The sequence below is a fragment of the Bos mutus genome, chromosome 18 (assembly GCF_027580195.1).
Source record: "Bos mutus isolate GX-2022 chromosome 18, NWIPB_WYAK_1.1, whole genome shotgun sequence".
NCBI classification, from domain to species: domain Eukaryota; kingdom Metazoa; phylum Chordata; class Mammalia; order Artiodactyla; family Bovidae; genus Bos; species Bos mutus.
The window spans coordinates 3,706,453-3,733,424 of record NC_091634.1 but is presented as its reverse complement, the minus strand read 5'-3'; the positions used below and the strand labels follow the sequence as shown (position 1 = coordinate 3,733,424).

Sequence of the window (26,972 nt, the reverse complement as noted above, 5' to 3'; positions counted from 1 at the left end):
TTGTAGAGACAGCTCAGGATTCTACAATGGGATAGAGGTAGTATATATTCGGGTCTTGGCAACAGCCAAAGTGGACAATTTTGTGGCCCAGTGAATGGTCTGTGAGAGACTTCAGGGCAGGCCATATGCTGAGCTGGAAGGAAGGTATCAGAGGATCTGCACAAACTAGGGATTCAGGGGTGGCGCCAGAGAGGACCTTGGAGGTGCAGCCACGTTCTCCTTGGCGGAGCCGATCTTGACCATGACCTCAGCGAATGGCTGTAGAACTTTTCGCTGTTCTGATGGGAAATCCTCATCTTTGGCTTTCTTGGATTTCACTCTACAATTCTTGAACCAATCCTGAGGAGAGGATTTCAGAAGCATTTTTATTTTACTCAATCATTTAATTGATGTTTCTAGCTGAGGACAGCTCTTGTTCCACATCTTGGCTTGTGGAACCCCTGCCAACCTATGGCCAGGGAGAAGCAGGAATGAGGCTATGGGCACAGAAAGTGAAGCAAGGATCTGAACCCCCAGAGCAAGATATTTGCTGCTGTTGTCCAGCCCCTAAGTCGTGTCCCACTCTTTGGACCCCATGGATTGCAGCACCAGGCTCCCCTGTCCTGCACTATCTCCTGGAGTTTGCTCAAACTCATGTCCATTCAGTCTATGATGTCATCCAACCATCTCTGTCACCCCCTTCTTCTCTTGTCCTCAATCTTTCCCAGCATCAGGGTCTTTTCCAATGAGTCTACTCTCTGCATCAGGTGGCCAAAGTATTGGAGATTCCGTTTCAGCATCAGTCCTTCTGATGAATATTCAGGGTTGATTTCGTTTAAGATTGACTGGTTTTATCTCTTTGCCATCCAAGGGACTCTCAAGAGTCTTCTCCAGCACCACAATTCGAAAGCATCCATTCTTAGGTGCTCAGCCTTATTTACGGCCCAGTTCTCTCATCCCTACGTGATTTCTGGAAAAAACTATAGCTTAAATTATAAGGTAAGGCAAGGTATGGGAAAGCAAAGTGGTCAGCACTAGGGGGTGCCATAGCACGGATATCTGTACACGGTCCGCCGCTGGGCCAAGTCTGACCATCACTTGTTTTTGTTTTCCTTTTTTGGTTTGTTTTGTTTTAAATTGCCTGGGGAAATTGTACTTGAAAATGTAAAGTTGAAAAAAAAAACATGTAAACTTAAAAGTTATATTCTAAAACAAAAGGATTTGAGTCAGATTATGAAGGACCTTTGGAGAAGGCAATGGCACCCCACTCCAGTACTCTTGCCTGGAAAATCCCATGGGCGGAGGAGCCTGGTGGGCTGCAGTCCATGGGGTCGCTAAGAGTCGGACATGACTGAGCGACTTCACTTTCTTTTTTCACCTTCATGCATTGGAGAAGGAAATGGCAACCCACTCCAGTGTTCTTGTCTGGAGAATCCCAGGGACGGGGGAGCCTGATGGGCTGCCGTCTATGGGGTCGCACAGAGTCGGACACGACTGAAGCGACTTAGCAGCATGAAGGACCTTAAAGGCTAAGTGACAATTTTTTTACAAAGATGTTTTGATGTGGACCGTATTTAAAGTCTTCATTGAATTTGTTACAATATTTCTTCTATTTTATTTTCCTTTTTTTCTTCTTCTGTTTTATGTTTTGGTTTTTTGGCCCCGAGGCATGTGGGATATTAGGCCCCTGACCAGATTGAACCTGCACCCTCTGCATTGGAAGGTGAAGTCTTAAGCACTGGACCACCAAGGAAATCCCTTTAAAAAAAAAAAAAAAAAAATATATATATATATATATATATATATATATATATATATATATATTTTGCTGCACTGCTCAACCTGCAGGATCTTAGTTCCCCGACCAGGGGTAGAATTCACGCCCCCTGAAGTGGAAGGTGGAGTCTTAACCACCGGACGGTCCCTAAACAATTTTTTTTTCCCCAAAAACAAACTTCTAAGCAAAACCATTGATAACTGATCTGATGGCATGTTCCAAGGTTGACTGGAGGTGAACTGATGGTAAGGAGAGCTTTGCGAAGGCCACTAAGTTAGATAAGAAAAGTGTTTACACAATCTAGGACAAAGCATTGACCTTGAAATAAAGACAAGGGGCAGAATTCAGGAAATACTGCTAAAGAGATTGTGAAAAGAGTATTGGTGAAAGGTAAGGAGAAAACAGACCACCTGACCTGCCTCTTGAGAAACCTATATGCAGGTCAGGAAGCAACAGTTAGAACTGGACATGGAACAACAGACTGGTTCCAAATAGGAAAAGGGGTACATCAAGGCTATATATTGTCACCCTGCTTATTTAACTTACATGCAGAGTACATCATGAGAAACGCTGGACTGGAAGAAGCACAAGCTGGAATCAAGAGTGCCAGGAGAAATATCAATAACCTCAGATATGCAGATGACACCACCCTTATGGCAGAAAGTGAAGAGGAACTAAAAAGCCTCTTGATGAAAGTGAAAGAGGAGACTGAAAAAGTTGGCTTAAAGCTCAACATTCAGAAAACGAAGATCATGGCATCCTGTCCCATCACTTCATGGGAAATAGATGGAGAAACAGTGGAAACAGTGTCAGACTTTATTTTTCTGGGCTCCAAAATCACTGCAGATGGTGACTGCAGCCATGAAATTAGAAGACACTTACTCCTTGGAAGGAAAGTTATGAACAACCTAGATAGCATATTCAAAAGCAGAGACATTACTTTGCCAACAAAGGTCCATCTAGTCAAGGCTATGGTTTTTCCTGTGGTCATGTATGGATGTGAGAGTTGGACTGTGAAGAAAGCTGAGTGCCAAAGAATTGATGCTTTTGAACTGTGGTGTTGGAGAAGACTCTTGGGAATCCCTTGGACTGCAAGGAGATCCAACCAGTCCATCCTAAAGGAGATCAACCCTGGGTGTTCATTGGAAGGACTGATGCTGAAGCTGAAACTCCAGTAGTTTGGCCACCTCATGTGAAGAGTTCACTCATTGGAAAAGACTCTGATGCTGGGAGGGATTGGGGGCAGGAGGAGAAGAGGAGACAGAGGATGAGATGTCTGGATGGCATCACCGACTCGATGGACATGAATTTGAGTGAACTCAGGGAGTTGGTGATGGACAGGGAGGCCTGGCATGCTGTGATTCATGGGGTTGCAAAGAGTGGGACACGACTGAGCAACTGAGCCGAGCTGAGGGAGAAAACATGGCTTCCTTGGTGGCTCAGTGGTAAAGAACCTGCCTGCCAATGCAGAAGACATGGGTTTGATCCCTGATTTCAGAAGATCCCCTGTAGGAGGGCATGGCAACCCACTCCAGTATTCTTGCCTGGAGAATCCCATGGACAGAGGAGTCTGGAGGGCTATAGTGAAAGTGAAGTCTCTCAGTCATGTCCGACTCTTTGCGACCCCATGGACTGTAGCCTATCAGGCTCTTCCATCCATGGGATTTTCCAGGCAAGAGTGCTGGAGTGGATTGCCATTTCCTTCTCCAGGGGATCTTCCTGACCCAGAAATCAAAGCCGGGTCTCCCGCGTTGCAGGCAGACACTTTACCGTCTGAGCCACCAGGGAAGCCCTGGAGGGCTATGACTGAATGACTAAACAATAAATGGCAATGGTACAAACACTGCAGCTGGAATTTGGAGACATAAAGAGAGAGATTAAAGATAAGCCACTTAAAGGTAATTCTGTGATCCACCATCTGTTTCAGTATGGCCCATGAGTTAAGAGGTTTTACATTTTGAAATGGTTGGGAGGAAAGAAAAAAAAAACCAGCACAAGAAGAAGAAGAATTGATGACATGTCAATAACATATGAACTTCTAATATGCGTCCATGAAGTCATATGGAACACAAAATATCCATGGAATTCTCCAGGCAAGAATGCTGGAGTGTTTGCCATTTCCTTCCCTAAAGGATCTTCCTGACCCAGGAATCATACAGATGTCTTTTGCATTGCAGGCAGATTCTTTGCCATCTGAGTCACCAGGGAAGCCCATTTGAGAACACAGACACATCTATTTGTTTTCACAACCTCGATGGCTGCTCCTATGCTGCTATCAAGGCAGAATTTAACAGTTGTGGCAGAGACTGTATGGCTCACAAGTGTTTATTATCTGGTCCTTTACACAAAAATTTTGCCCATCTTGCTCTAGAGGTTAGGAGAGCATGTAATAGGGTATGAGTAGTAGTCTGGGTCTTCAGAGTCTTGGGGATTGCAATGGTATCAAGCTTCAGGAATTATCCCAGAAATCAGCCCTGGTTATTCATTGGAAGGACTGATGCTGAAGCTGAAGCTCCAATACTTTGGCCACTGGATGCAACAAGTCAACTCATTGAGAAACACTCTGATGCTGGGAAAGATTGAAGGTAGGAGGAGAAGGGGGCGGCGGAGGATGAGATGTTTAGATAGCATCACCGACTCAATGAGGATGAATTGAGCAAACTCTGGGAGATGGTGAAGGACAGGGGAGCCTGGCAGGCTGCAGTCCACAGGGTTGCAACATGAGTTGGCAACTGAAGAAGAACAACAAATGAGGTGGCCTGGTGAGATGGGGCTTGTTTTCTGACCTGCAGGACTGTTAGGTGTAGCTCCATTTTTGAGGCCATTTCTCTCTGGAGGCCAAGGATGGGGTATGGGTTTTTTAATTTTTAAGAAAATTTAAATATGCCAACTGTTTCTCCGTGAACATGGTTTGTTTCCTTTTTGAGTGCTTGCGGTACTTTCTAGGAAAGAGAGAAAGGCAGGAATGAGATGCTAAAGTCAGTTTCATTTTCAAAAGCCTGATTTTCCCCCTTCCTCTCGCCACAGGTCAAGCCTGCCTCTCCAGCGACTGAAATGCCCAGATATTCATACACAATGTGGATGATGTTGGCTAAAAAAAAAAGATGTACAAATTGAGAGTTCTGAGTTAAGTTTTATTTGGGGCAAAATGAGCACTGCAGCCTGGGAGGCAGCATGTCAGATAGCTCAGAGAGACTGCTCCAAAGCAGCAATGGGGAAAGTCAACATATAAGGTTTGGTGAAGGGGTAGTTCAATGCCACAGTTCAGTTCAGTTCAGTGGCTCAGTCGTGTCTGACTCTTTTTGACCCCATCAATCGCAGCATGCCAGACTTCCCTGTCCATCACCAACTCCCGGAGTTCACCCAGACTCAGGTCCATCGAGTCAGTGATGCCATCCAGCCATCTCATCCTCTGTCATCCCCTTCTCCTCCTGCCCCCAATTCCTCCCAGCATCAGAGTCTTTTCCAATGAGTCAACTCTTCGCATGAGGTGGCCAAACTACTGGAGTTTCAGCTTTAGCATCATTCCTTCCAAAGAAATCCCAGGGCTGATCTCCTTCAGAATGGACTGGTTGGATCTCCTTGCAGTCCAAGGGACTCTCAAGAGTCTTCTCCAACACCACAGTTCAAAAGCATCAATTCTTCGGCACTCAGCCTCCTTCCCAGTCCAACTCTCACATCCATACATGACCACAGGAAAAACCATAGCCTTGACTAGACGAACCTTTGTTGGCAATGTAATGTCTCTGCTTTTGAATATGCTATCTAGGTTGGTCATAACTTTCCTTCCAAGGAGTAAGCGTCTTTTAATTTCATGGCTGCAGTCACCATCTGCAGTGATTTTGGAGCCCCCCCAAAATAAAGTCTGACACTGTTTCCACTGTTTCTCCATCTATTTCCCATGAAGTGACGGGACAGGATGCCATGATCTTCGTTTTCTGAATGTTGAGCTTTAAGCCAACTTTTTCACTGTCCACTTTCACTTTCATCAAGAGGCTTTTTAGTTCCTCTTCACTTTCTGCCATAAGGGTGGTGTCATCTGCATATCTGAGGTTATTGATATTTCTCCCGGCAATCTTGATTCCAGCTTGTGTTTCTTCCAGTCCAGCGTTTCTCATGATGTACTCTGCATATAACTTAAATAAGCAAGGTGACAATATCCAGCCTTGACGTACTCCTTTTCCTATTTGGAACCAGTCTGTTGTTTCATGTCCAGTTCTAACTGTTGCTTCCTGACCTGCATAAAGTTTTCTCAAGAGGCAGGTTAGGTGGTCTGGTATTCCCATCTCTTTCAGAATTTTCCACAGTTTATTGTGATCCACACACTCAAAGGCTTTTTCATAGTCAATAAAACAGAAATAGATGTTTTTCTGGAACTCTCTTGCTTTTTCCATGATCCAGCAGATGTTGGCAATTTGATCTCTGGTTCCTCTGCCTTTTCTAAAACCAGCTTGAACATCTGGAAGTTCAAGGTTCACGTATTGCTGAAGCCTGGCTTGGAGAATTTTGAGCATTACTCTACTAACGTGTGAGATGAGTGCAATTGTGCAGTAGTTTGAGCATTCTTTGGCATTGTCTTTCTTTGGGATTGGAATGAAAACTGACCTTTTCCAGTCCTGTGGCCACTGCTGAGTTTTCCAAATGTGCTGGCATATTGAGTGCAGCACTTTCACAGCATCATCTTTCAGGATTTGAAAGAGCTCCACTGGAATTCCATCACCTCCACTAGCTTTGTTCATAGTGATGCTTTCTAAGGCCCACTTGACTTTGCATTCCAGGATGTCTGGCTCTAAGTCAGTGATCACACCATCATGATTAGGACCCCATGCCCGAAGGGCGGCGGCCGAGAGGAGTTGCCCCGCGTCTGAGGTCAGGGGCATTGGCAGAGAGTGCTGGACTGTGACTGCTCAGGAATGGCCGAGGGGAGCTACACTGCGTCCGAGGTCAGTGGGGTCGGCCAAGAGGAGATGCCCAGCATCTGAGGTCAGGGGTGGCAACGAGAGGAGTTGCCCCGCGTCCGAGGTCGGGGGAGGCGGCCTGAAGGAGCACCCCAGGTACAGGGAGCCATGGCTGCGCGGGCACAGGAGGACCTAGAGGAGCTATCCCACGTTGAAGGTTAGGAAGGGCAGCAGTGAGGATATACCCCTCTTCCAAGGTAAGGAGCAGCGGCTGCGCTTTGCTGGAGCAGCTGTGAAGAGATACCCCACACCCAAGGTAAGAGAAACCCAAGTAAGATGGTAGGTGTTGCAAGAGGGCATCAGAGGGCAAACACACTGAAACCATACTCACAGGAAACTAGTCAATCTAATCACACTAGGACCACAGCCTTGTTTAACTCAATGAAACTAAGCCATGCCCGTGGGGCAACCCAAGATGGGCGGGTCATGGTGGAGAGATCTGACAGAATGTGGTCCACTGGAGAAGGGAACGGCAAACCACTTCAGTATTCTTGCCTTGAGAACCCCATGAACAGTGTGAAAAGGCAAAATGATAGGATACTGAAAGAGAAACTCCCCAGGTCAGTAGGTGGCCAATATGCTACTGGAGATCAGTGGAGAAATAACTCCAGAAAGAATGAAGGGATGGAGCCAAAGGAAAAAGAATACCCAGCTGTGGATGTGACTGGTGATAGAAGCAAGGTCCGATGCTGTAAAGAGCAATATTGCTAGGGACCTGGAATGTCAGGTCCATGAATCAAGGCAAATTGGAAGTGGTCAAACAAGAGATGGCAAGAGTGAATGTCGACATTCTAGGAATCAGCGAACTGAAATGGACTGGAATGGGTGAATTTAACTCAGATGACCATTATATCTACTACTGAGGGCAGGAATCCCCCATAAGAAATGGAGTAGCCATCATGGTCAACAAAAGAGTCTGAAACGCAGTACTTGGATGCAATCTCAAAAACGACAGAATGATCTCTGTTCATTTCCAAGGCAAACCATTCAATAGCACAGTAATCCAAGTCTATGCCCAAGCAGTAACGCTGAAGAAGCTGAAGTTGAACGGTTCTATGAAGACCTACAAGACCTTTTAGAACTAACACCCAAAAAAGATGTCCTTTTCATTATAGGGGACTGGAATGCAAAAGTAGGAAGTCAAGAAACACCTGGAGTAACAGGAAAATTTGGGCTTGGAATACGGAATGAAGCAGGGCAAAGACTAATAGAGTTTCACCAAGAAAATGCACTGGTCATAGCAAACACCCTCTTCCAACAACACAAGAGAAGACTCTACACATGGACATCACCAGATGGTCAACATCGAAATCAGATTGATTATATTCTTTGCAGCCAAAGATGGAGAAGCTCTATACAGTCAACAAAAATAAGACAGGGAGCTGACTGTGGCTCAGACCATGAACTCCTTATTGCCAAATTAAGACTTAAATTGAAGAAAGTAGGGAAAACCACTAGACCATTCAGGTATGACCTAAATCAAATCCCTTATGATTATACAGTGGAAGTGAGAAATCGATTTAAGGGCCTAGATCTGAGAGATAGAGTGCCTGATGAACTATGGAATGAGGTTCATGACATTGTACAGGAGACAGGGATCAAGACCATCCCCATGGAAAAGAAATGCAAAAAAAGCAAAATGGCTGTCTGGGGAGGCCTTACAAATAGCTGTGAAAAGAAGAGAAGCGAAAAGCAAAGGAGAAAAGGAAAGATATAAGCATCTGAATGCAGAGTTCCAAAGAATAGCAAGAAGAGATAAGAAAGCCTTCCTCAGCGATCAATGCAAAGAAATAGAGGAAAACAACAGAATCGGAAAGACTAGAGATCTCTTCAACAAGATTAGAGATACCAAGGGAACATTTCATGCAAAGATGGGCTCGATAAAGGACAGAAATGGTATGGACCTAAAGAAGCAGAAGATATTAAGAAGAGGTGGCAAGAATACACAGAACTGTCACATCAAAGCTCTTCATGACCCAGATAATCACGATGGTGTGAATTACTGACCACAGCCAGACATCCCTGAATGTATCAGTGGGCTCCCGGAGTTCACCCAGACTCAGGTCCATCGAGTCAGTGATGCCATCCAGCCATCTAAAATCCTGAAAGATGATCCCCTGTCTCCTCCTGCACTCAATCCCTCCCAGCATCAATTTGGGTCAAACTCAGCAGGTGGCCACAGGACTGGAGTTTCAGTTTTCATTCATTCCTTCCAAAGCAATGCCAAAGGTTGATCAAACTTCCACAAAATTGAACTGGATCTCACATAGTAGTAAAGTAATGCTCAAAATTCTTCTCCAACCCTGGCACAGTTTTAAAAGCATGAACCTTGCACTCAGATGTTATTGGTTTTAGAAAAGGCAGATCCAGCCAGAGATCAAAGGAAAAACCATAGCCTTGATCATGAAATGGACCTTTGAGTTTCAGAAGTAATCTATTTGCTTTTTGAATATGACAAACCTAGGTTGGTCAAAATTTCCTTCCAAGGAGTGAAGAAGATTTTAATTTCATGGCTGCAGATCTGCATCTGCAGAAATTTTATGCAGCCCCCAAAATAAAGTCTGACACTGGACACTGGAACAACAGACTGGTTCCAAATAGGAAATGGGACCAGATGCCATGATCTGGATATTTTCTGAATGTTTATTTAACAATTTGCAGAGTCCACTTTCACTTTCATCAAACGCTTTTTAGTTCCTCTTCACTTTCTGCCAAGATTGCCGAGTGTCATCTGCAATCTGAGTTATTGATATTTCACCGGCAATCTTGATTCCAGTGAAGAGTTTCTTCCAGTCTTGATGTTTGAAAGTGGATGTACTCTGCATAAAGTTAAATATTCAGGTGACAATATATCAGCCTTCTGGTCCCATTTCCTATTTGGAACCAGTCTGTTGTTCCATGTCCAGTTCTAACTGTTGCTTTTGGGGCATACAAAAATCACAGATCAGGTGGTCTGACTTCCCATCTCATGAAATTAAAAGTTTATTTGATCCACATACTCAAAGGCTTTTCATAGTCAATAAAGCAGAAATAGATGTTTTTCTGAAACTCTCCTGCTTTTTCAATGATCCAGCAGATGTTGGCTATGGTTGATCTCTGGCTCCTCTGGATTTGAGAAAACCACTGTGAACATCTGAGTTCAAGGTTGATGCTTTTAAACTGAAGGTGGGTTGAGAAGAATTTTGAGCATTACTTTACTGCTATGTGAGATGAGATCCAACCAGTCCATTTTGAAGCAGATTGGCATTGAATTTCTTTAGGAAGGAATGAAAACTGACTTTTCCAGTCCTGTGGCCACTGCTGAGTTTCCCAAATTTGCTGGCATATTGATGCTGGGCAGGATTTTCACAGCATCATCTTTCAGGACAGAGGATGAGATGGCTGGATTCCATCACTCCACTAGCTTTGACCTGAGTCTGGGTGAACTAAGGCCCAGTTGACTTCACATTCCAGGATGTCTGGCTGTAGGTCAGTAATCACACCATCGTGATTATCTGGGTCATGAAGATCTTTTCTGTACAGTTCTGTGTATTCTTGCCATCTCTTCTCAATATCTTCTGCTTCTGTTAGGTCCATACCATTTCTGTCCTTTATCGAGCCCATCTTTGCATGAAATGTTCCCTTGGTATCTCTAATCTTGTTGAAGAGATCTCTAGTCTTTCCGATTCTGTTGTTTTCCTCTATTTCTTTGCATTGATCGCTGAGGAAGGCTTTCTTATCTCTTCTTGCTATTCTTTGGAACTCTGCATTCAGATGCTTATATCTTTCCTTTTCTCCTTTGCTTTTCGCTTCTCTTCTTTTCACAGCTATTTGTAAGGCCTCCCCAGACAGCCATTTTGCTTTTTTTGCATTTCTTTTCCATGGGGATGGTCTTGATCCCTGTCTCCTGTACAATGTCATGAACCTCATTCCATAGTTCATCAGGCACTCTATCTCTCAGATCTAGGCCCTTAAATCGATTTCTCACTTCCACTGTATAATCATAAGGGATTTGATTTAGGTCATACCTGAATGGTCTAGTGGTTTTCCCTACTTTCTTCAATTTAAGTCTTAATTTGGCAATAAGGAGTTCATGGTCTGAGCCACAGTCAGCTCCCTGTCTTATTTTTGTTGACTGTATAGAGCTTCTCCATCTTTGGCTGCAAAGAATATAATCAATCTGATTTCGATGTTGACCATCTGGTGATGTCCATGTGTAGAGTCTTCTCTTGTGTTGTTGGAAGAGGGTGTTTGCTATGACCAGTGCATTTTCTTGGTGAAACTCTATTAGTCTTTGCCCTGCTTCATTCCGTATTCCAAGCCCAAATTTTCCTGTTACTCCAGGTGTTTCTTGACTTCCTACTTTTGCATTCCAGTCCCCTATAATGAAAAGGACATCTTTTTGGGTGTTAGTTCTAAAAGGTCTTGTAGGTCTTCATAGAACTGTTCAACTTCAGCTTCTTCAGCGTTACTGCTTGGGCATAGACTTGGATTACTGTGCTATTGAATGGTTTGCCTTGGAAATGAACAGAGATCATTCTGTCGCTTTTTGAGATTGCATCCAAGTACTGCGTTTCAGACTCTTTTGTTGACCATGATGGCTACTCCATTTCTTATGGGGGATTCCTGCCCTCAGTAGTAGATATAATGGTCATCTGAGTTAAATTCACCCATTCCAGTCCATTTCAGTTCGCTGATTCCTAGAATGTCGACATTCACTCTTGCCATCTCTTGTTTGACCACTTCCAATTTGCCTTGATTCATGGACCTGACATTCCAGGTCCCTAGCAATATTGCTCTTTACAGCATCGGACCTTGCTTCTATCACCAGTCACATCCACAGCTGGGTATTCTTTTTCCTTTGGCTCCATCCCTTCATTCTTTCTGGAGTTATTTCTCCACTGATCTCCAGTAGCATATTGGCCACCTACTGACCTGGGGAGTTTCTCTTTCAGTATCCTATCATTTTGCCTTTTCACACTGTTCATGGGGTTCTCAAGGCAAGAATACTGAAGTGGTTTGCCGTTCCCTTCTCCAGTGGACCACATTCTGTCAGATCTCTCCACCATGACCCGCCCATCTTGGGTTGCCCCACGGGCATGGCTTAGTTTCATTGAGTTAAACAAGGCTGTGGTCCTAGTGTGATTAGATTGACTAGTTTCCTGTGAGTATGGTTTCAGTGTGTTTGCCCTCTGATGCCCTCTTGCAACACCTACCATCTTACTTGGGTTTCTCTTACCTTGGGTGTGGGGTATCTCTTCACGGCTGCTCCAGCAAAGCGCAGCCGCTGCTCCTTACCTTGGAGGAGGGGTATCTCCTCACTGCTGCCCTTCCTGACCTTCAACGTGGGATAGCTCCTCTAGGCCCTCCTGCACCCGCAAGCCACCGCTCCTTGGACGTGGGTTTGGTCCTCCCGGCTGCTGCCCCTGACCTCGGACATGGGGTAACTCCTCTTGGCCACCGCCCTTCGGGCATAGGGTCCTCCCAGCTTAGCACTCATTTTACAAAAGGATTTTGTTAGTCATGAAGATCTGATGTCACCATGAAGGGATTTATTGCTTCCTTAGGTATGAGGAGATGCAAGGATTGAGATCATAAAGTAAGTGTGAGTAGTTCAGTTGTGCCCAACTCTTTGGGACCCCATGGACTGCATCCCACCAGGCTCCTCTATCCATGAGATTTTCCAGCAAGGATACTGGAGTGGGTTGCCATTTCCTTCTCCAGGGGATCTTCCAGACCCAGGGATCGAACCCATGTCTCCTGCACTGCAGGCAGGTTCTTTACCAACTGAGCTACAAGGGAAGCCCTTGAGTTCATAAAATCTGTTCTTAAAAACATCTAACTATCTGAAGACCTGTCCCACCAGATTCCCTGGAGCACGGAGTGCCTCACTGTGCCCTGAACTCCCTCAGGGGTTGTTGAAGGTCAACAGCTATAGCAGCATTGGGTTCAATCTCCGAAGGGGCAGATGGCAAATGCCTTTTTCGTTCAGTCACTGGCAGTGCTCTTGGTAAGTGCCAGTTTGTAGTTGACAATGACTTTCTTACTGGTTTCTCTAAAGCCTCCTCTGTTGTCACTGTTGCTATCTAAATACCCACCACAGGAAACGTGAAAGTGAAAGTCACTCAGTCGTGTCCAACTCTTTGCGGACCCATGGACTATACAGCCCATGGAATTCTCTAGGCCAGAATATTGGAGTGGGTAGCCTTTTTCTTCCCCAGGGGATCTTCCCAACCCAGGGAGCGAACCCAGGTCTCCCACATTGCAAGCAGATTCTTTACCAACTGAGCCACAAGGTAAGCCCCACCACAGGAAAGGGTCATCTAAATATAGATTCCTTGAATCCCCAGTTTGGATTCTTTTTTTTTTTTTTTTCTGCAAGTAGGGAATACAAACAACTCAATCCAATGTACGTCATTTTATCCTTGTCATTCATCCCATTTTTACTAATAACTTTTCTCAAATTCAGGTATTCTTTTAGGAACACCAGCAATGAAATGGGAAAACAAGATCACTGCTCTCCTAAACCCATAGAATGAACCCTATAGACTTTGGATGATTGTGACCTATTGATATAGGTTCATCAACAGTAATTCCAGTGGTCATGTATGGATGTGAGAGTTGGACTGTGAAGAAAGCTGAGCACCGAAGAATTGATGCTTTTGAACTGTGGTGTTGGAGAAGACTCTTGAGAGTCCCTTGGACTGTAAGGAGATCCAACCTGTCCATCCTAAAGGAGATCAGTCCCGGGTGTTCATTGGAAGGACTGAAGTTGAAGCTGAAACTCCAGTACTTTGGCCACCTCATGCGAAGAGTTGACTCATTTGAAAAGACCCTGATGTTGGGAAGGATTGGGGGCAGGAAGAGAAGGGGATGACAGAGGATGAGATGGCTGGATGGACGTGAGTTTGAGTGAACTCCGGGAGTTGGTGATGGACAGGAAGACTGGCATGCTGTGATTGATGGGATCGCAAAGAGTTGGACACGACTGAGCAACTGAACTGAACTGAATATATGTACCACTCAGTGTGGTATCTTGCTACAGGGAGGAACAATGCCTGTGTGGGCACAGGAGGTTTGAGAGAGATCTCTGTCCCTCTGTTCAATTTTTTCTGTGAAGCTAAACCTACTCTAATAAAAGTCTAATAATGATAATATTGTTTTCATGGACATCACACTTCAGTGGAACCACACATACACAGAATATTAAAATATACACTATATTAGGGACTAACCCTGATGCTTCGGTGTTAAGACTCCACATTTCCAATGCAGGGGCCACAGGTTCAATGCCTTGTTGCAGAACTAAGATCCCACATGCCACATGGTACAGCCAATAAAATAAAATATTTAAAATATATATACACACTGTATTAAATACTGCTAACGTGACCAAGGAGGGCTCTATGGGGCTTGCCTGAGGAGACTCTCCCCCATATCCTCTCCTTTAGCTCTTCTCTGAAGTATCAAGATAATAATATCGCATGCACATTTCTTGAGTTGTTGTACAGAAGGTAGAACCACCCCCGAACTCAAATGGAAGATTTTAACTACTTGATGACCATGAGCCTGTAGCCCCCAGACCTACTGATGCCTAAGGATGGATAATGTTAATCCCTGTGACGTCACCCTCTTGTTTAGTCACTAAGTCAGGTCCAACTCTTTGCAATCCCATGGACTGTAGCCTGCCAGGCTCCTCTATTCAGGAGATTTCCCAGGCAAGAACACTGGAGTGGGTTGCCATTTCCTTCTTCAGGGGATCTTTCCGACCCAGGGATCAAGCCCGCATCTGCTGTATTGGTAAGTGGATTCTTTACTGCTGAGCCACCTAGGAAGCCCTGTTACTCCACCATTAACCAGAAAATTGTACATAAGCTAACCAGGGAGCCCCTCTCTCTTCTTGTCTTTAAAAAGGCTTTGCTGGAACTTCCCTGGTAGCCCAGTGGTTAAGGATCTGCTTTGCAATGCAGGGCACATGGGTTTGATCCCTGGTTGGTGAACTAAGATTGTTGCAAGGAAGAGCCAATTCTGACTCCATGTTGGAACTGTTTCTTTGACTTGCTTTCATTGCTGTTGTTATTATGCATGCGTGCTAAGTCTCTACAGTCGTGTCGGACTCTTTGTGACCCCATGGACTGCTGTAGCCCTCCAGGCTCCTCTGTCTATGGGAATTCTCCAGGCAAGAATGCTGGATTAGGTTGCCATGTCCTCTCTAGGGCATATTCCTGACCCAAGGATTGAACACGAGTCTCCTGTGTCTCCTGCATTGGTAGGCAGGTTCTTTACTGCTCAGTTCAGTTCAGTTCAGCTGCTCAGTCATGTCCGACTCTCTGGGACCCCATGAATAGCAGCACGCCAGGCCTCCCTGTCCATCACCAACTCCCAGAATTCACCCAAACTCACGTCCATGGAGCAGGTGATGCCATCCAGCCATCTCATCCTCTGTCATCCCCTTCTCCTCCTGCCCCCAATCCCTCCCAGCATCAGAGTCTTTTCCAATGAGTCAACTCTTCAAATGAGGTGGCCAAAGTACTGGAGTTTCAGCTTTAGCATTATTCCTTCCAAAGAAATCCCAGGGCTGATCTCCTTCAGAATGGACTGGTTGGATCTCCTTGCAGTCCAAGGGACTCTCAAGAGTCTTCTCCAACCCACCACAGTTCAAAAGCATTAGTTCTTCGGCGCTCAGCCTTCTTCATCGTCCAACTCTCACATCCATACATGACCACAGGAAAAACCATAGCCTTGACTAGACGGACCTTTGTTGGCAAAGTAATGTCTCTGCTTTTGAATATGCTATCTAGGTTGGACATAACTTTCCTTCCAAGGAGTAAGCATCTTTTAATTTCATGGCTGAAGTCACCATCTGCAGTGATTTTGGAGCCCCCCCAAAATAAAGTCTGACACTGTTTCCACTGTTTCCCCATCTATTTCCCATGAAGTGATGGGACCAGATGCCATGATCTTCGTTTTCTGAATGTTGAGCTTTAAGCCAACTTTTTCACTGTCCACTTTCACTTTCATCAAGAGGCTTTTTAGTTCCTCTTCACTTTCTGCCATAAGGGTGGTGTCATCTGCATATCTGAGGTTATTGATATTTCTCCCGGCAATCTTGATTCCAGCTTGTGTTTCTTCCAGTCCAGTGTTTCTCATGATGTACTCTGCATATAAGTTAAATAAGCAGGGTGACAATATCCAGCCTTGACGTACTCCTTTTCCTATTTGGAACCAGTCTGTTGTTCCATGTCCAGTTCTAACTGTTGCTTCCTGACCTGCATACAAATTTCTCAAGAGGCAGATCAGGTGGTCTGGTATTCCCATCTTTTTCAGAATTTTCCACAGTTTATTGTGATACATACAGTCAAAGGCTTTGTCATAGTTAATAAAGCAGAAATAGATGTTTTTCTGGAACTCTCCTGCTTTTTCCATGATCCAGCAGATGTTTCTTTACTGCTAGAACCACCTATAATCATACATAATGGCCAGCCTCAGAGAACCCCTCCCTTCAACCTGACTGTTGAAGACTGAAGTCCTTTGTTCAGCTCACAGGGAGATGCTTAGCTGCTTCTCCAAACCAGATTTCTTGGTGGAGCCTATATACCGTGACATAATCATCCTCCTAAGGGTTGCCCTGGTGGCTCAGAGGTTAAAGCGTCTGCCTGCAATGTGGGAGAGCTGGGTTCAGTCCCTGGGTTGGGAAGATCCCCTGGAGAAGGAAATGGCAATCCACTCCTGTTTTCTTGCCTGGAGAATCCCATGGACGGAGGAGCCTGGTGGGCTACAGTCCACGAGGTCACAAAGAGTGGGACATGACTGAGCAACTTCACTTTCACTTTCAAGAGGGATCAGAGTGCCCATTTCTCAAGGATCAGAGGAATCATGAGTTAACAAAGGGGAGATCTGGAATTCAGACTCAGACTTGGCATTGCCTCTGACTGGATTTGCCCTCAGATGACAGCTACTAAGCCGTCTCCACCAGCCTTGTCAATTGTGTTCAACTTCTTCACATACCTTTCCTTCAGTTCTCTCTCCTCTGACTAACCTTTTTTTAAAAAGTAATTTCATTTATTTGTTTATTTTTGGCTGTGCAGTGTCTTCCTTGCTTCACAGGCTTTTCTCTAGTTGCAGCGAGCAGGGGCTACTTTTTGTTGCAATGCGTGAGCATCTCCATTCAAGGGCTTGTCTTATTGCAGAGCATGGACTCTAGGGCATGCGAGCTTCTATAGTTGCAGCACGTGGACTCAGTAGTTGCAGCTCACGGGGTGGGTCTAGAGTACAGGCTCAGTAGTGGTAACACACGGGCTCAGCTGCTCTGCAGCGTGTGGAATCTTTTCAGACCAGGCACTGAAGTCATGTCTCCTGCATTGGAAGGTGGATTCTTTACCACAGACCCACCGGGGAGGCCCTGACTTACCTTCTGAAGTGTCGTCTGCATCTGACATCCTGTTATCCAAATGTGCTTCTAGTAATAAGAACGGGCAAAACTTGCATCAAGACTTAAATACATCCCTTGACAGCCATACCCTAGTCCCGCCCGCTCCATGTCTTCCATCCTCATCCACTAATCTGATCCCTGGTCTTCTGGAGCCTGTAGATCTTTCCCATTTCTGTCATTAATCTGATGTTTTTTAAGCACAGATTTGAAATGGAGCAGGACCCTATGATCCTCCCCTCTCCAACCTCATCCTCCACCTGTCTGTTGTCTGTGGGGAAACTTCAGCCAAGGAATAAGTTTAGTCAGAGAAGTAAGAAGATGCAGACACAAAGGAAGACAGTCAAAGGAGACCAAATAATGCCAGTTTAGTCATTAAGCAAAGTCAAGAACCTTTAGTTCCTTCTCCAGGTCTATAGACAGTATTCTGAGCCATATCCTATGAGCTGTCCTGTAGAGACTGAAACCCCCACCAGGTGAAAGAAGTTAAGGACATGATGACCAGACTGCAGCCATGACAACAGCTGCCACAGTTCTGAGAAATGGCCTTAAGGATATGCTAATGCTAAGTCACTTCAGTCGTGTCCAACTCTGTGTTACCCCATAGATGGCAGCCCACTAGGCTCCCCCGTCCCTGGGATTCTCCAGGCAAGAACACTGGAGTGGGTCGCCATTTCCTTCTCCAATGCATGAAAGTGAAAAGTGAAAGTGAAGTCGCTCAGTCGTGTCCGAACCTCAGGGACTCCATGGACTGCAGCCCTCCAGGCTCCTCCGTCCATGGGATTTTCCAGGCAAGAATACTGGAGTGGGGTGCCATTGCCTTCTCCGCTTAAGGATATGGGAACCATCCAATCCTGGAGCTGAAGACAAACAGCACTGAAAACAATTGAGATGATGCTGATCTGACCACTGATGGATGACCAATTAATTTCAAGATGACTGTCAGAGCTGACTGTGCTGTTTCTTCATGACGGCTCCCTCCCCCCATCTAAAAAAGCTCTCACCCACTGGTTGTCAGTGGGGTGGGGGTAGCTGGACTTTGGGGCAGGATTCCACATCCCACCCTCTCCCCCCAATTGCCAACATCCAAAATAAAGCAAATATTTCTTTCCACCAACCTGGCCTCTTTATTGATTTTTGAGCAGTGGGTATCTGGAAAACAATTTTCATTACAGATTAATTTTACTTTTCAAAGTGAAACCCACAAACCAACCTCATGGCATCACCCAGGAGCTTGTTAAAATGCAGAATCTCTGCCTGTTGTTCAAAGGGTACAAATTTCCAGCTATGGGATTGACGAGTTCTAGGGATTTAATGTACAGCATGATGATTATAGCTGATAATCCTGTATTGTGCATTGAAAGTTGCTAAGGCAATACATCCTAAATGTTCTCACTACAAAAAAAAAAAAAGGTTAAATATGGGATGCAGGTGCTAGCTAATGCTGTGGTGGTAATCTTTCTGCAATATATAAATTTATTGAATCAACATATTGTCTTCCGTGAAACTGGTCCCTGGGGGCAAAAATGTTGGAGACTGCTGATCTAGTCGGTAGAAGTCAAGGATGCTCTAAACATTCTACAGTGCACATTACAGTGTTCACAACAAAGAACTATCAGTCTCCAAATGTCAATAGTAACAAGGTTAAGAAGCCCTGCCTTAGCTGTACTTATAGAGGCTCTCTCTACGCTTATCTTGATGACTTCTCCCTATAGATTGAAGGCTAAAATGTCCTTCTACCAGATAGTTACATGGCTTCTTCTGTCACTTCATCTAAATCTCTAAGATATCATCTCCCCAAAACAAAAATACCCACTGAAACCCACCCCCAAACCCCCAAGCCAAAACAAATACTATCTTAAGCATATTAACTTAAAAAACACCCACCAGGACTTCCCTGGTGACTCAGTGGCTAAGAATCCATCTGCCAACACAAGGGACATGGGTTTGATCCCCAGTCTGGGAAGATTCCACATGCCGCAGGGCGACTAAGCCCCTGTGCCACAACTACTGAGCCCATGCTCCAGAGCCTGTGAGCCACAACTACAAGAGCCCATGCTCTGCAAGAAGAGAAGCCACCGCCATGAGAAGCCCGAGCACCTCAACCAGAGAGTAGCCCCTGCTCACTGCAACTACAGAAATCCAGCACACGGCAACAAAACCTAGCACAACAACCCCCTCCCCTCTCCGCAAATAAAATAAAAGTACCCATGAGTCTCCATTTCTCTAAAGAAACAGAAGACACAGGCCAACCCACAAGAGTTTATACTTTAAGAAGATTACAGTCTTTTCAGATGGAATGCAACTAATACACTGAAATGTTTTAAGCTGATTCAAGCAATCAACTAATAGCCTCATTCATTTGATCTTCAGTCATGAATTGAGCTTCTTGTGTCTAATCTCTGCGAATATAAGGATGAAAAACAATCTTTGCTCTCAGGGAGGCTGCTTTTCCCGTGGAGGGGCACTCCAAAAACATTAGTAAACATACACAAATTAATATTTTTAGATGGTGAGACGTGGTGCAAATATACGTGTGTGCTCAGTCTCGTCGGACTCTTTGCGACCCTATAGACTGCAACACGCCAGGCCTCCCTGTCTTCCACTATCTCCCAGAGTTTGCTCAGACTCATGTCCATTGAGTCAGTGATGCCATCCAACCATCTCATCCTCTGCTGCCTCCTTTTAGCCTCTTTCTAAAACGAATCCGCCTGCAATGCAGGAGACCGGGGTTCAATCCCTGGGTTGGGGATGGCAACCCTCTCCACTATTCTTCGCTGGAGAATCCCCAGGGACAGAGGAGCCTGGCTGGCTACCGTCCATGGGGTGGCAAAGAGTCGGACACAACTGAGCGACGAAGCACAAAACAACAGACAGAACAAAAGCGGGCGCCTGTGAGACCTAGCGCCACGTGTCAAGGAACCTGGGAGGAATCTCGCCTATCTGTGCATCTTAGTGCCAGGCAGATGGACCTCTGCATGGGCTGCAGAACCTGCAGGGCCAGTGAGCCTGCCCCCATCTCCCTTGCGGTGGTGGCGGTGGGGAAAATTGACCTGGGCAAATTCCGACACACAGAGAAAGTAATCACAGAAAGTGAGTTTTCCCTGGGGGAGATTCCAGCGTGCCAAGACAATGTAGTCACAGCAGAGGGGGCCAAGAGAGGATTTCTCAGCTTTCAGCCTGGCCCTCTTTCCCAGGGAACATCTCCGGGGGCTGATCTACTCAGAGACCACCTCTCCCACCAAGGAGAAGAAAAGTGGTGAGTAAGTGCTCTGCTCCCCGAGATAGGCAGGGCACCGCTGGAGACACCGGTTTGTCTACAGCGCCACCAGCTTCCGGAGGCGGGACCTCCATGATGGAGACAAAGGATCTTGGGAAAGAGGCAGACAGGCATTCCAAAGGGCACTAAAACAATTGCTTTCAACGGTGAGTCCAATCACGAGCCTCTGGGACCAGCACACAGGGACAGCACACCCTACAGGGTCCACGGGCGCCCTCAGTGCCCCAAGTGCTGGACCCACACCTGCCCCCTCTCTCCAGGGGCTCCTTGTGGGACCCTCCCCCTGCAGTGCCCATAGGAACTCTACAGACAAGAAGCAGGCTCAGCAAACCGGCCCCTGCTCTGGGCGAGGGCGCCCACAGACTGGAGCTCTAGAGCCACCTTCTGGGAATCCAGAGGCAGGCTTCCAGGAGGCAGCCTGGTGAGTTGTCAGAGCAGAGAGACAGAAAAGCTTAAGAACTCTCCCACAGAGGGAGCAAGAAAAGTGGAGCAAGTGTAGGGAGAGAAAGAGAAGGCCCCAGATAATACACCACTATCATTAAAAAGAATACCCCACTGAATGTGGCTAGCAAAGGCTTAAGGAGGTGCTTGCTCCTTAAAATGCAAAAGCACCAATGGAAAACTACCAAAAAAAGAAAAGAAAAATCAAAGAAACATGTCATTACAAACAGAAAGTGACACTTTCCCAATAATCGATCTGAAAGGCACATAGGCATACAAACTTTTTCTTTCCTTTTCTGCCTGCTCTGTTTGTGGGATCTTAGTTCCCCAACCAGGGATTGAACCTGGCCCCCCGACAGTGGAAGCACAGAATCCTAATCACTGGGTTCCTCAAGACACAGAATTTTGTGAACAAGCAAATAAGCAATTCAAAAATGCTGTTTTGAAGGAACTCCATGAGAAAACGCCAAAGGAAAATTCAATGAAATCTCAAAAAAATAAAGTGGAATTTTTGCCAATGAGATGCAGATCTTAAAGAACCAAACAGAAATTCTGGAGCTGAGAAACTCAATGGAGGAGAAGAAAAATACAGTACAGAGCATCTGTTGTTGCTGTTCAGTCTCTAAGTCGTGTCTGACTCTTTGCCACCCCATGGACTGCAGCATGCCAGGCTCCCCCTGTCCTACAGTATCTCCCAGAGTTTGCTCAGATTCACGTCCACTGAGTCACTGATGCTATCTAACATCTCAAGGGCATCTGTAGGAGAGCAGAGAAAATGGAAAAGATGATAAGTGAGTTAGGGACTTCCCTAGTGATCCAGTGGTTAAGATTCCAAGCTCCCAGTGTAAGGGTGCAGGTTCAATCCCTGGTCAGGAAACTAAGATCCTGCAGGCCAACCAGCCTGGCCAAAAATAAATAAGTAATAAGTGGATTAGAGGATAGGAATTTTCAATAGTGTATACAAAGGAAAAAGAATGAAAAGAAGCAAAAATTAAAAAGTCTACGTGATTTATGGGTACTCTGTGACATTGCCATGTTTTTCCCTTTCAGCCTTACTAATATGCAATTGACTAATAGCCCTGGGTAGGTTTAAGATGTCCAATATGATGACATGATGTAGGACCCTACTGCCGTGATGAGTAGGGGTCATCTTAGCCTCATGCAACAGTCCCGCAGAAGGACCTGCAAACTCAAAACCAAGTGAAAGAAACCAAGCCAAAAAGAGCACATGGCCTGAGTCCATTCATCTTTCTTTACTTTTTAAAAATATATATATTTATTTGGTTGTGCTGGATCTTAGTTGCGGCATATGGGATCTAGATTGCTGACCAGGGGTCGAACCCAGGCCCTGTGCATTGGGAGCTTGGAATCTTAACCACTGGACCACCAGGGGAGTCCTGAGTCCATTTATGTAGTACAGGATGTGAGACAAAATCAATGTATGCCGCTGGGGACAGGTCTTCTGCTTGTGAATCACAGGCCAGTGTTTTCAGGGTCAACTTAAAATATTCATATTTAATGCAGAGTCAGACACAACTGAGTGACTGAACTGAACTGAATATATACACAAAGTACCCAATCTCAACCATGGTTATACATCTGAGATTTAATTTCATAAACTTGGAGATGTATATGAAAAAGAACAGATGCTACTATTTAAGAGATAGAGGTCATGAGGCTGGGAAACCATCGGAGAAAGTGAGCCATCTCGTAAGGGTAGGGCTTCCCTGGTGGTTCAATAGTAAAGAATTCCCTTGCCAATACAGGAGACATGAGTTCAATCCCTGGTCCAGGAAGATTCCACATGCCACGGTACAACTAAACCCATGTACCACAACTACTGAGCCTGTGCTCTAGAGCCCGTGAGCTACAACTACTGAAGCCCATGGGCCCTACAGCCGGTGCTCCGCCAGCAAGAGAAGCCACCCCAGGGAGTAGCTTGCCCACTGCAACTAGAGAGCAGCCATCACTCGTCACAACTAGCGAAGGTCTGGGCAGCAACAAAGACCCAGCACAGCCAAAAATAAGTAAAAATTAAAACAAAAAAAAAAGGGTAATTGTTGAATGAAAATGAAAAAGCAATGTAAGCATCCCTCTTACATTTTTACAGTAACCGTGAGATGAATGCAAAGGTAAACGACACTGGAGAGATGAGAGGGTGAGGAGAAAGCGGCAGGGATGGATCTGCATTGCATTTTCCTGAGTTGGGAACTCCCCGGAGGTCCACTGGTCACGACTCTGTGCTTTCACTGTGGAGGCCCTGGGTTTGATCCCTGGTTGGGGAACTAGGGTCCCACAAGTCTGCAGCAAAAAAAAAAAAGCTCACATGAATCATAACAGCCTGACAATTGGGATCTTCTAAATTCTATACAATGTGATCAATGTGATATTGGACATAAAAATTCTCAAGGCTTAAATATCTGTCCTAATATAATCCTAGAAGTAATCAAACCTGAATATTCACTGGAAAGACTGATGCTAAAGCTCCAATACTTTGGCCACCTGATGGGAAGACTTTACTCACTGGTAAAGACCCTGATACTGGAAAAGACTGAGGGCAGGAGGAGAAGGAGGTGACAGAGGGTGGGACGGTTGGATGGCATCACAGACTCAATGGACATGAGTTTGAGCAAACTCAGGGAGATGGTGAAGGACGGGGAAGCCTGGCGTGCTGCAGTCCATGCGGTCACAAAGAATTGGACTCTACTTAGCGAGGGAATGGCAACAATTTCAAAGAGTTATTTTAAACGCTTTGTGTGGGTTCTCCTATTATGTTCTTGTTGTTTTGAAAAGTTATCATCATTAAGGATTTCCGTGGTGGTCCTGTGATTAAGACTCTGCACTTCCAATGCAGGAGGTGTGGGTTTGATCCCTGATCGGGGGACTAAGATCCCACATGCTGTGCAGCACGGCCTAATCTTTTAACCATGTGAAATTTATTTCAGTATAAGGTGTCTCCAAATGTCCCACTGTTGTTAAAGTTGACAGTGTTCTTTGCTTCTAAATCCCTGATGCCTAGTTTAGCGTCTGGCACAGAGAGGTCCCTTTGGCACCATTAAATGGATGAACTCTAGACTCTACTTCCTAAACTTGACCACATATTTTATTCTTTTTTTTTTTTTAATATTTATTTTTATTTCTTGGGCTATGCTGGGTCTTAGTTGCGGCATGTGGGATCTAGTTCCCTGACCAGGGATCAAACCCGGGCCGCCTGCATTGGGAGTGCTGAGTCTTAGCCACTTGACCACCAGGGAAGTCCCCCACATATTTTATTCTGTAGCACATTACATTGTTGAAACATTTAAACCTTGCCACTGTTGGAGCAGAAAAACATTTCCTCTCTCCTCTTAGGTTCTATGACTGAACCTTGTCAAAAAAAAAAAGAAGACAGATTAACAGGAGAAAATGATTCTGTATGGAAGCTAAAAGAAGGTATAACTTGCTAAAATGATTAAAATTACAGGCTTATATATCCAACTTGGGCTTCTCAGGTGGCTCAATGGTAAAGAACCCACTTGCCAATGCAAGAGACACGGGTTTGAGCCCTGCATTGGGAAGATCCCCTGGAGAAGGAAATGGCAACTCACTCCAGTATTCTTGCCTGGGGATTTCCATGGACAGAGGAGCCTGGTGGGCTGTAGTACCTGGGGTCGCAAGGAGTTGGACACGGATACAGCTGAGCGAGTAAACAAAAAACAACACCCAGCTCAGTAGGGAGCAGGGGAGTAGGGGATGGGGGTAGGGAGAAAAGGCTTCTATGGGAAAAACAAATGTGTTTCTTTTTTTTTCAATGAGTTCCTTGAGGAAAAACAAATAGGTTGAGAGAGCAAACATGAGGTCAGATACTTTGTGATAATGCTATCTCTGCAGGTGTAAGTGGACTTTCCAGCTTCTTCAGGCTAGAAAACTCCAAGAGAGCATAGTTATTGTCATAGTTTAACTTACCATCACCCTCTCGGGAGCAGCCTCTCCCCAAAGAGGCAGTTTCTGGCAGCCGTACTTAACCAGAATCTTTTGCTTTGAGTCAGAAAAGGGAGGCTCAGAGAAGGCTTCTTTCTACGTCCCTTGCATCTCAAATGTCTTCCCTTAAAATAATTGTTTCAACCAGCTCTGGGGTTTCCCGTGAGTCCCCACACAACCAACTAAAACTCTGCACAACAGCTTAAGCAATTTAATCTTGTGGAGCTGACTTTTCAAAACCTGATGTGAGCATCAAAATTATAACGTAAGTGTGCATGCTCAGTCGCTCAGTTGTGTCCCACTCTGCGACCCCATGGACAGTAGCCCATCAAGCTCCTCTGTCCATGGAATTCCCCAGGCAAGAATACTGAAGTGGGTTGCCATTTCCTTCTCCAGGGGATCTTCCCCACCCAGGGTTGAACTCGCGTCTCCTGTGTCTCCTGCATTGGCAGGAGGATTCTTTATCACCCAGCCACCTGGGAAGCCCTATAAGAGTCAATTCTGGCATTTAAATCCCATTTCAGTGGTTTGTATCCAGGGTTTTTGATGTGTGTCCAAATCTTCTCAGCCCCTCACCAGTGACCCACCTCACTTGCTCCTGGGTTTTTGCTCCTTCTCTTATGTATAGAGCTCCTGACACCTTACATCCTGTTCCGCTTCCCTGCCTCTGTGCTCAGCTCTCCCAGCAAACTTGAAGAAGGGAACCAAGTCACATCCCCTTTATCCTCTTCCAATCCTTTGTGCAAGTCTGGACGCAGGCCCAATGCTTGTTCCATGCTTGTGTTGTTTGAATTCACATCAGAGATGTTAAGCTCCCCTTCTCCTGGCTGGGGTCCAGCTGGGCTTGGGGGTCCCCACACTGGAGTGTCTCAAGTAATGTGCAGGCTGTAGGGAGTCAAGTAGTGCAAAAAGATAGGGAAGGTGGGAGCAGGGTCTTCAGTTTTATAGCCCCTAATTCTCGGGGTCCTTGATGAACAAGTGAATGCAAGTGTCCATAGAAATAATCAGTAAACAATCTCTGATAGAAATAGGAAAGAGTTTTATTTGAGCCAAACTGAGGGTTGTAGTCTGGGAGGCACCTTCTCAGAGAGCTCTGAGGAGCTGCTCCATTGAAACATGGTGTCTGGCACAATCCTGCACCTCATCCAAGCAAAGAACACACATCACACATGACAGAGTATATTCTTTCAAGCTTTCTTAAGAGACAGACTTCGTACACAGATAGTGAGACAGCAGGACCCTGGGGTCTGGGAAGGAAACCTTATCTTACAGAGAGTGTCAACATGGACACCATGAGAAGAGGGGTCCATCTTTACATGCAGGACAGACATTCTTTACTCCAACAGTTAAAGCTGATGTGTTGTGAGAGTCTGACAGGCTGTCTTAGTTCACATAAAGTTCAGGCTGAACCATGTATAAGCCAAATCGACTCCCCCGTTCCTCAGTATGTGAACATTTTCTCCATCACAGGATATAAAAATCTTAGAACCATACGATCCAGCAATTCTACCTATGAGGAAATACTCAGAAGAATTGAAAGCACACTCTGGTGCCTTGTACACCCACGTTCAGAGCAGCATTACTCACAGTAAGTAAAGCATGAAAGCAATTCAAGTGCCCATGATCAAACAATGGATAAGCCGGTGGGGCAGGCACATATACTAGAGTATTATTCAGCATTAAAAAAAAGAAGAGGGGACTTCTCTGTGGTTCTGTTGTTAAGACTCCCAAATTTCCAAAGCAGGAGTCGCAGGTTCGATCCCAGGTTGAGGAACTAAGATGCCAGGTGTCCGGCAGCTAAAAAAAAAAGAGAACGGAAGGGAATTCTAATACATGCTACAGTGTGAGTGAATCTTATGGACATATTGGTAAGTGAAATTAAGTGATTCTACTTAAACGAAACACCTGGAGTGGTCAGATTCATAATGACAGAGAGTGGAAATGAGATTGTCAGGAGCTGGTGGAGGAGAAAGAGGAAATTGTGGTTGAATGGGGACAAAGGTTCCATTTTGCCAGATGAATAAAAGTCCTGGGGTTCCATTGCACAAGATGTGAATGTACTTAACACGACTGAAGCGGCTAAATTTTACGTTCTGTGTATTTTTACCACTTGCAGACTCAAGAATCCCAGAAGTGTCCCCTGAGGGCAAGCTCAGAAGAGAAGTGGCT

The 26,972-nt window shown here is 45.3% G+C and overlaps 1 protein-coding gene across 1 annotated transcript; it reads right to left on the bottom strand.

Annotated features, from left to right (window-relative positions):
• Positions 1 to 13: 13 nt before the first annotated feature.
• Positions 14 to 25,579, bottom strand: DPRX (divergent-paired related homeobox). Its single transcript, XM_070388200.1, is given in 5 exon segments — positions 14 to 192; positions 195 to 339; positions 4,543 to 4,617; positions 4,620 to 4,698; positions 25,449 to 25,579. Coding segments are annotated over 5 exon segments (609 nt in total).
• Positions 25,580 to 26,972: the final 1,393 nt, after the last annotated feature.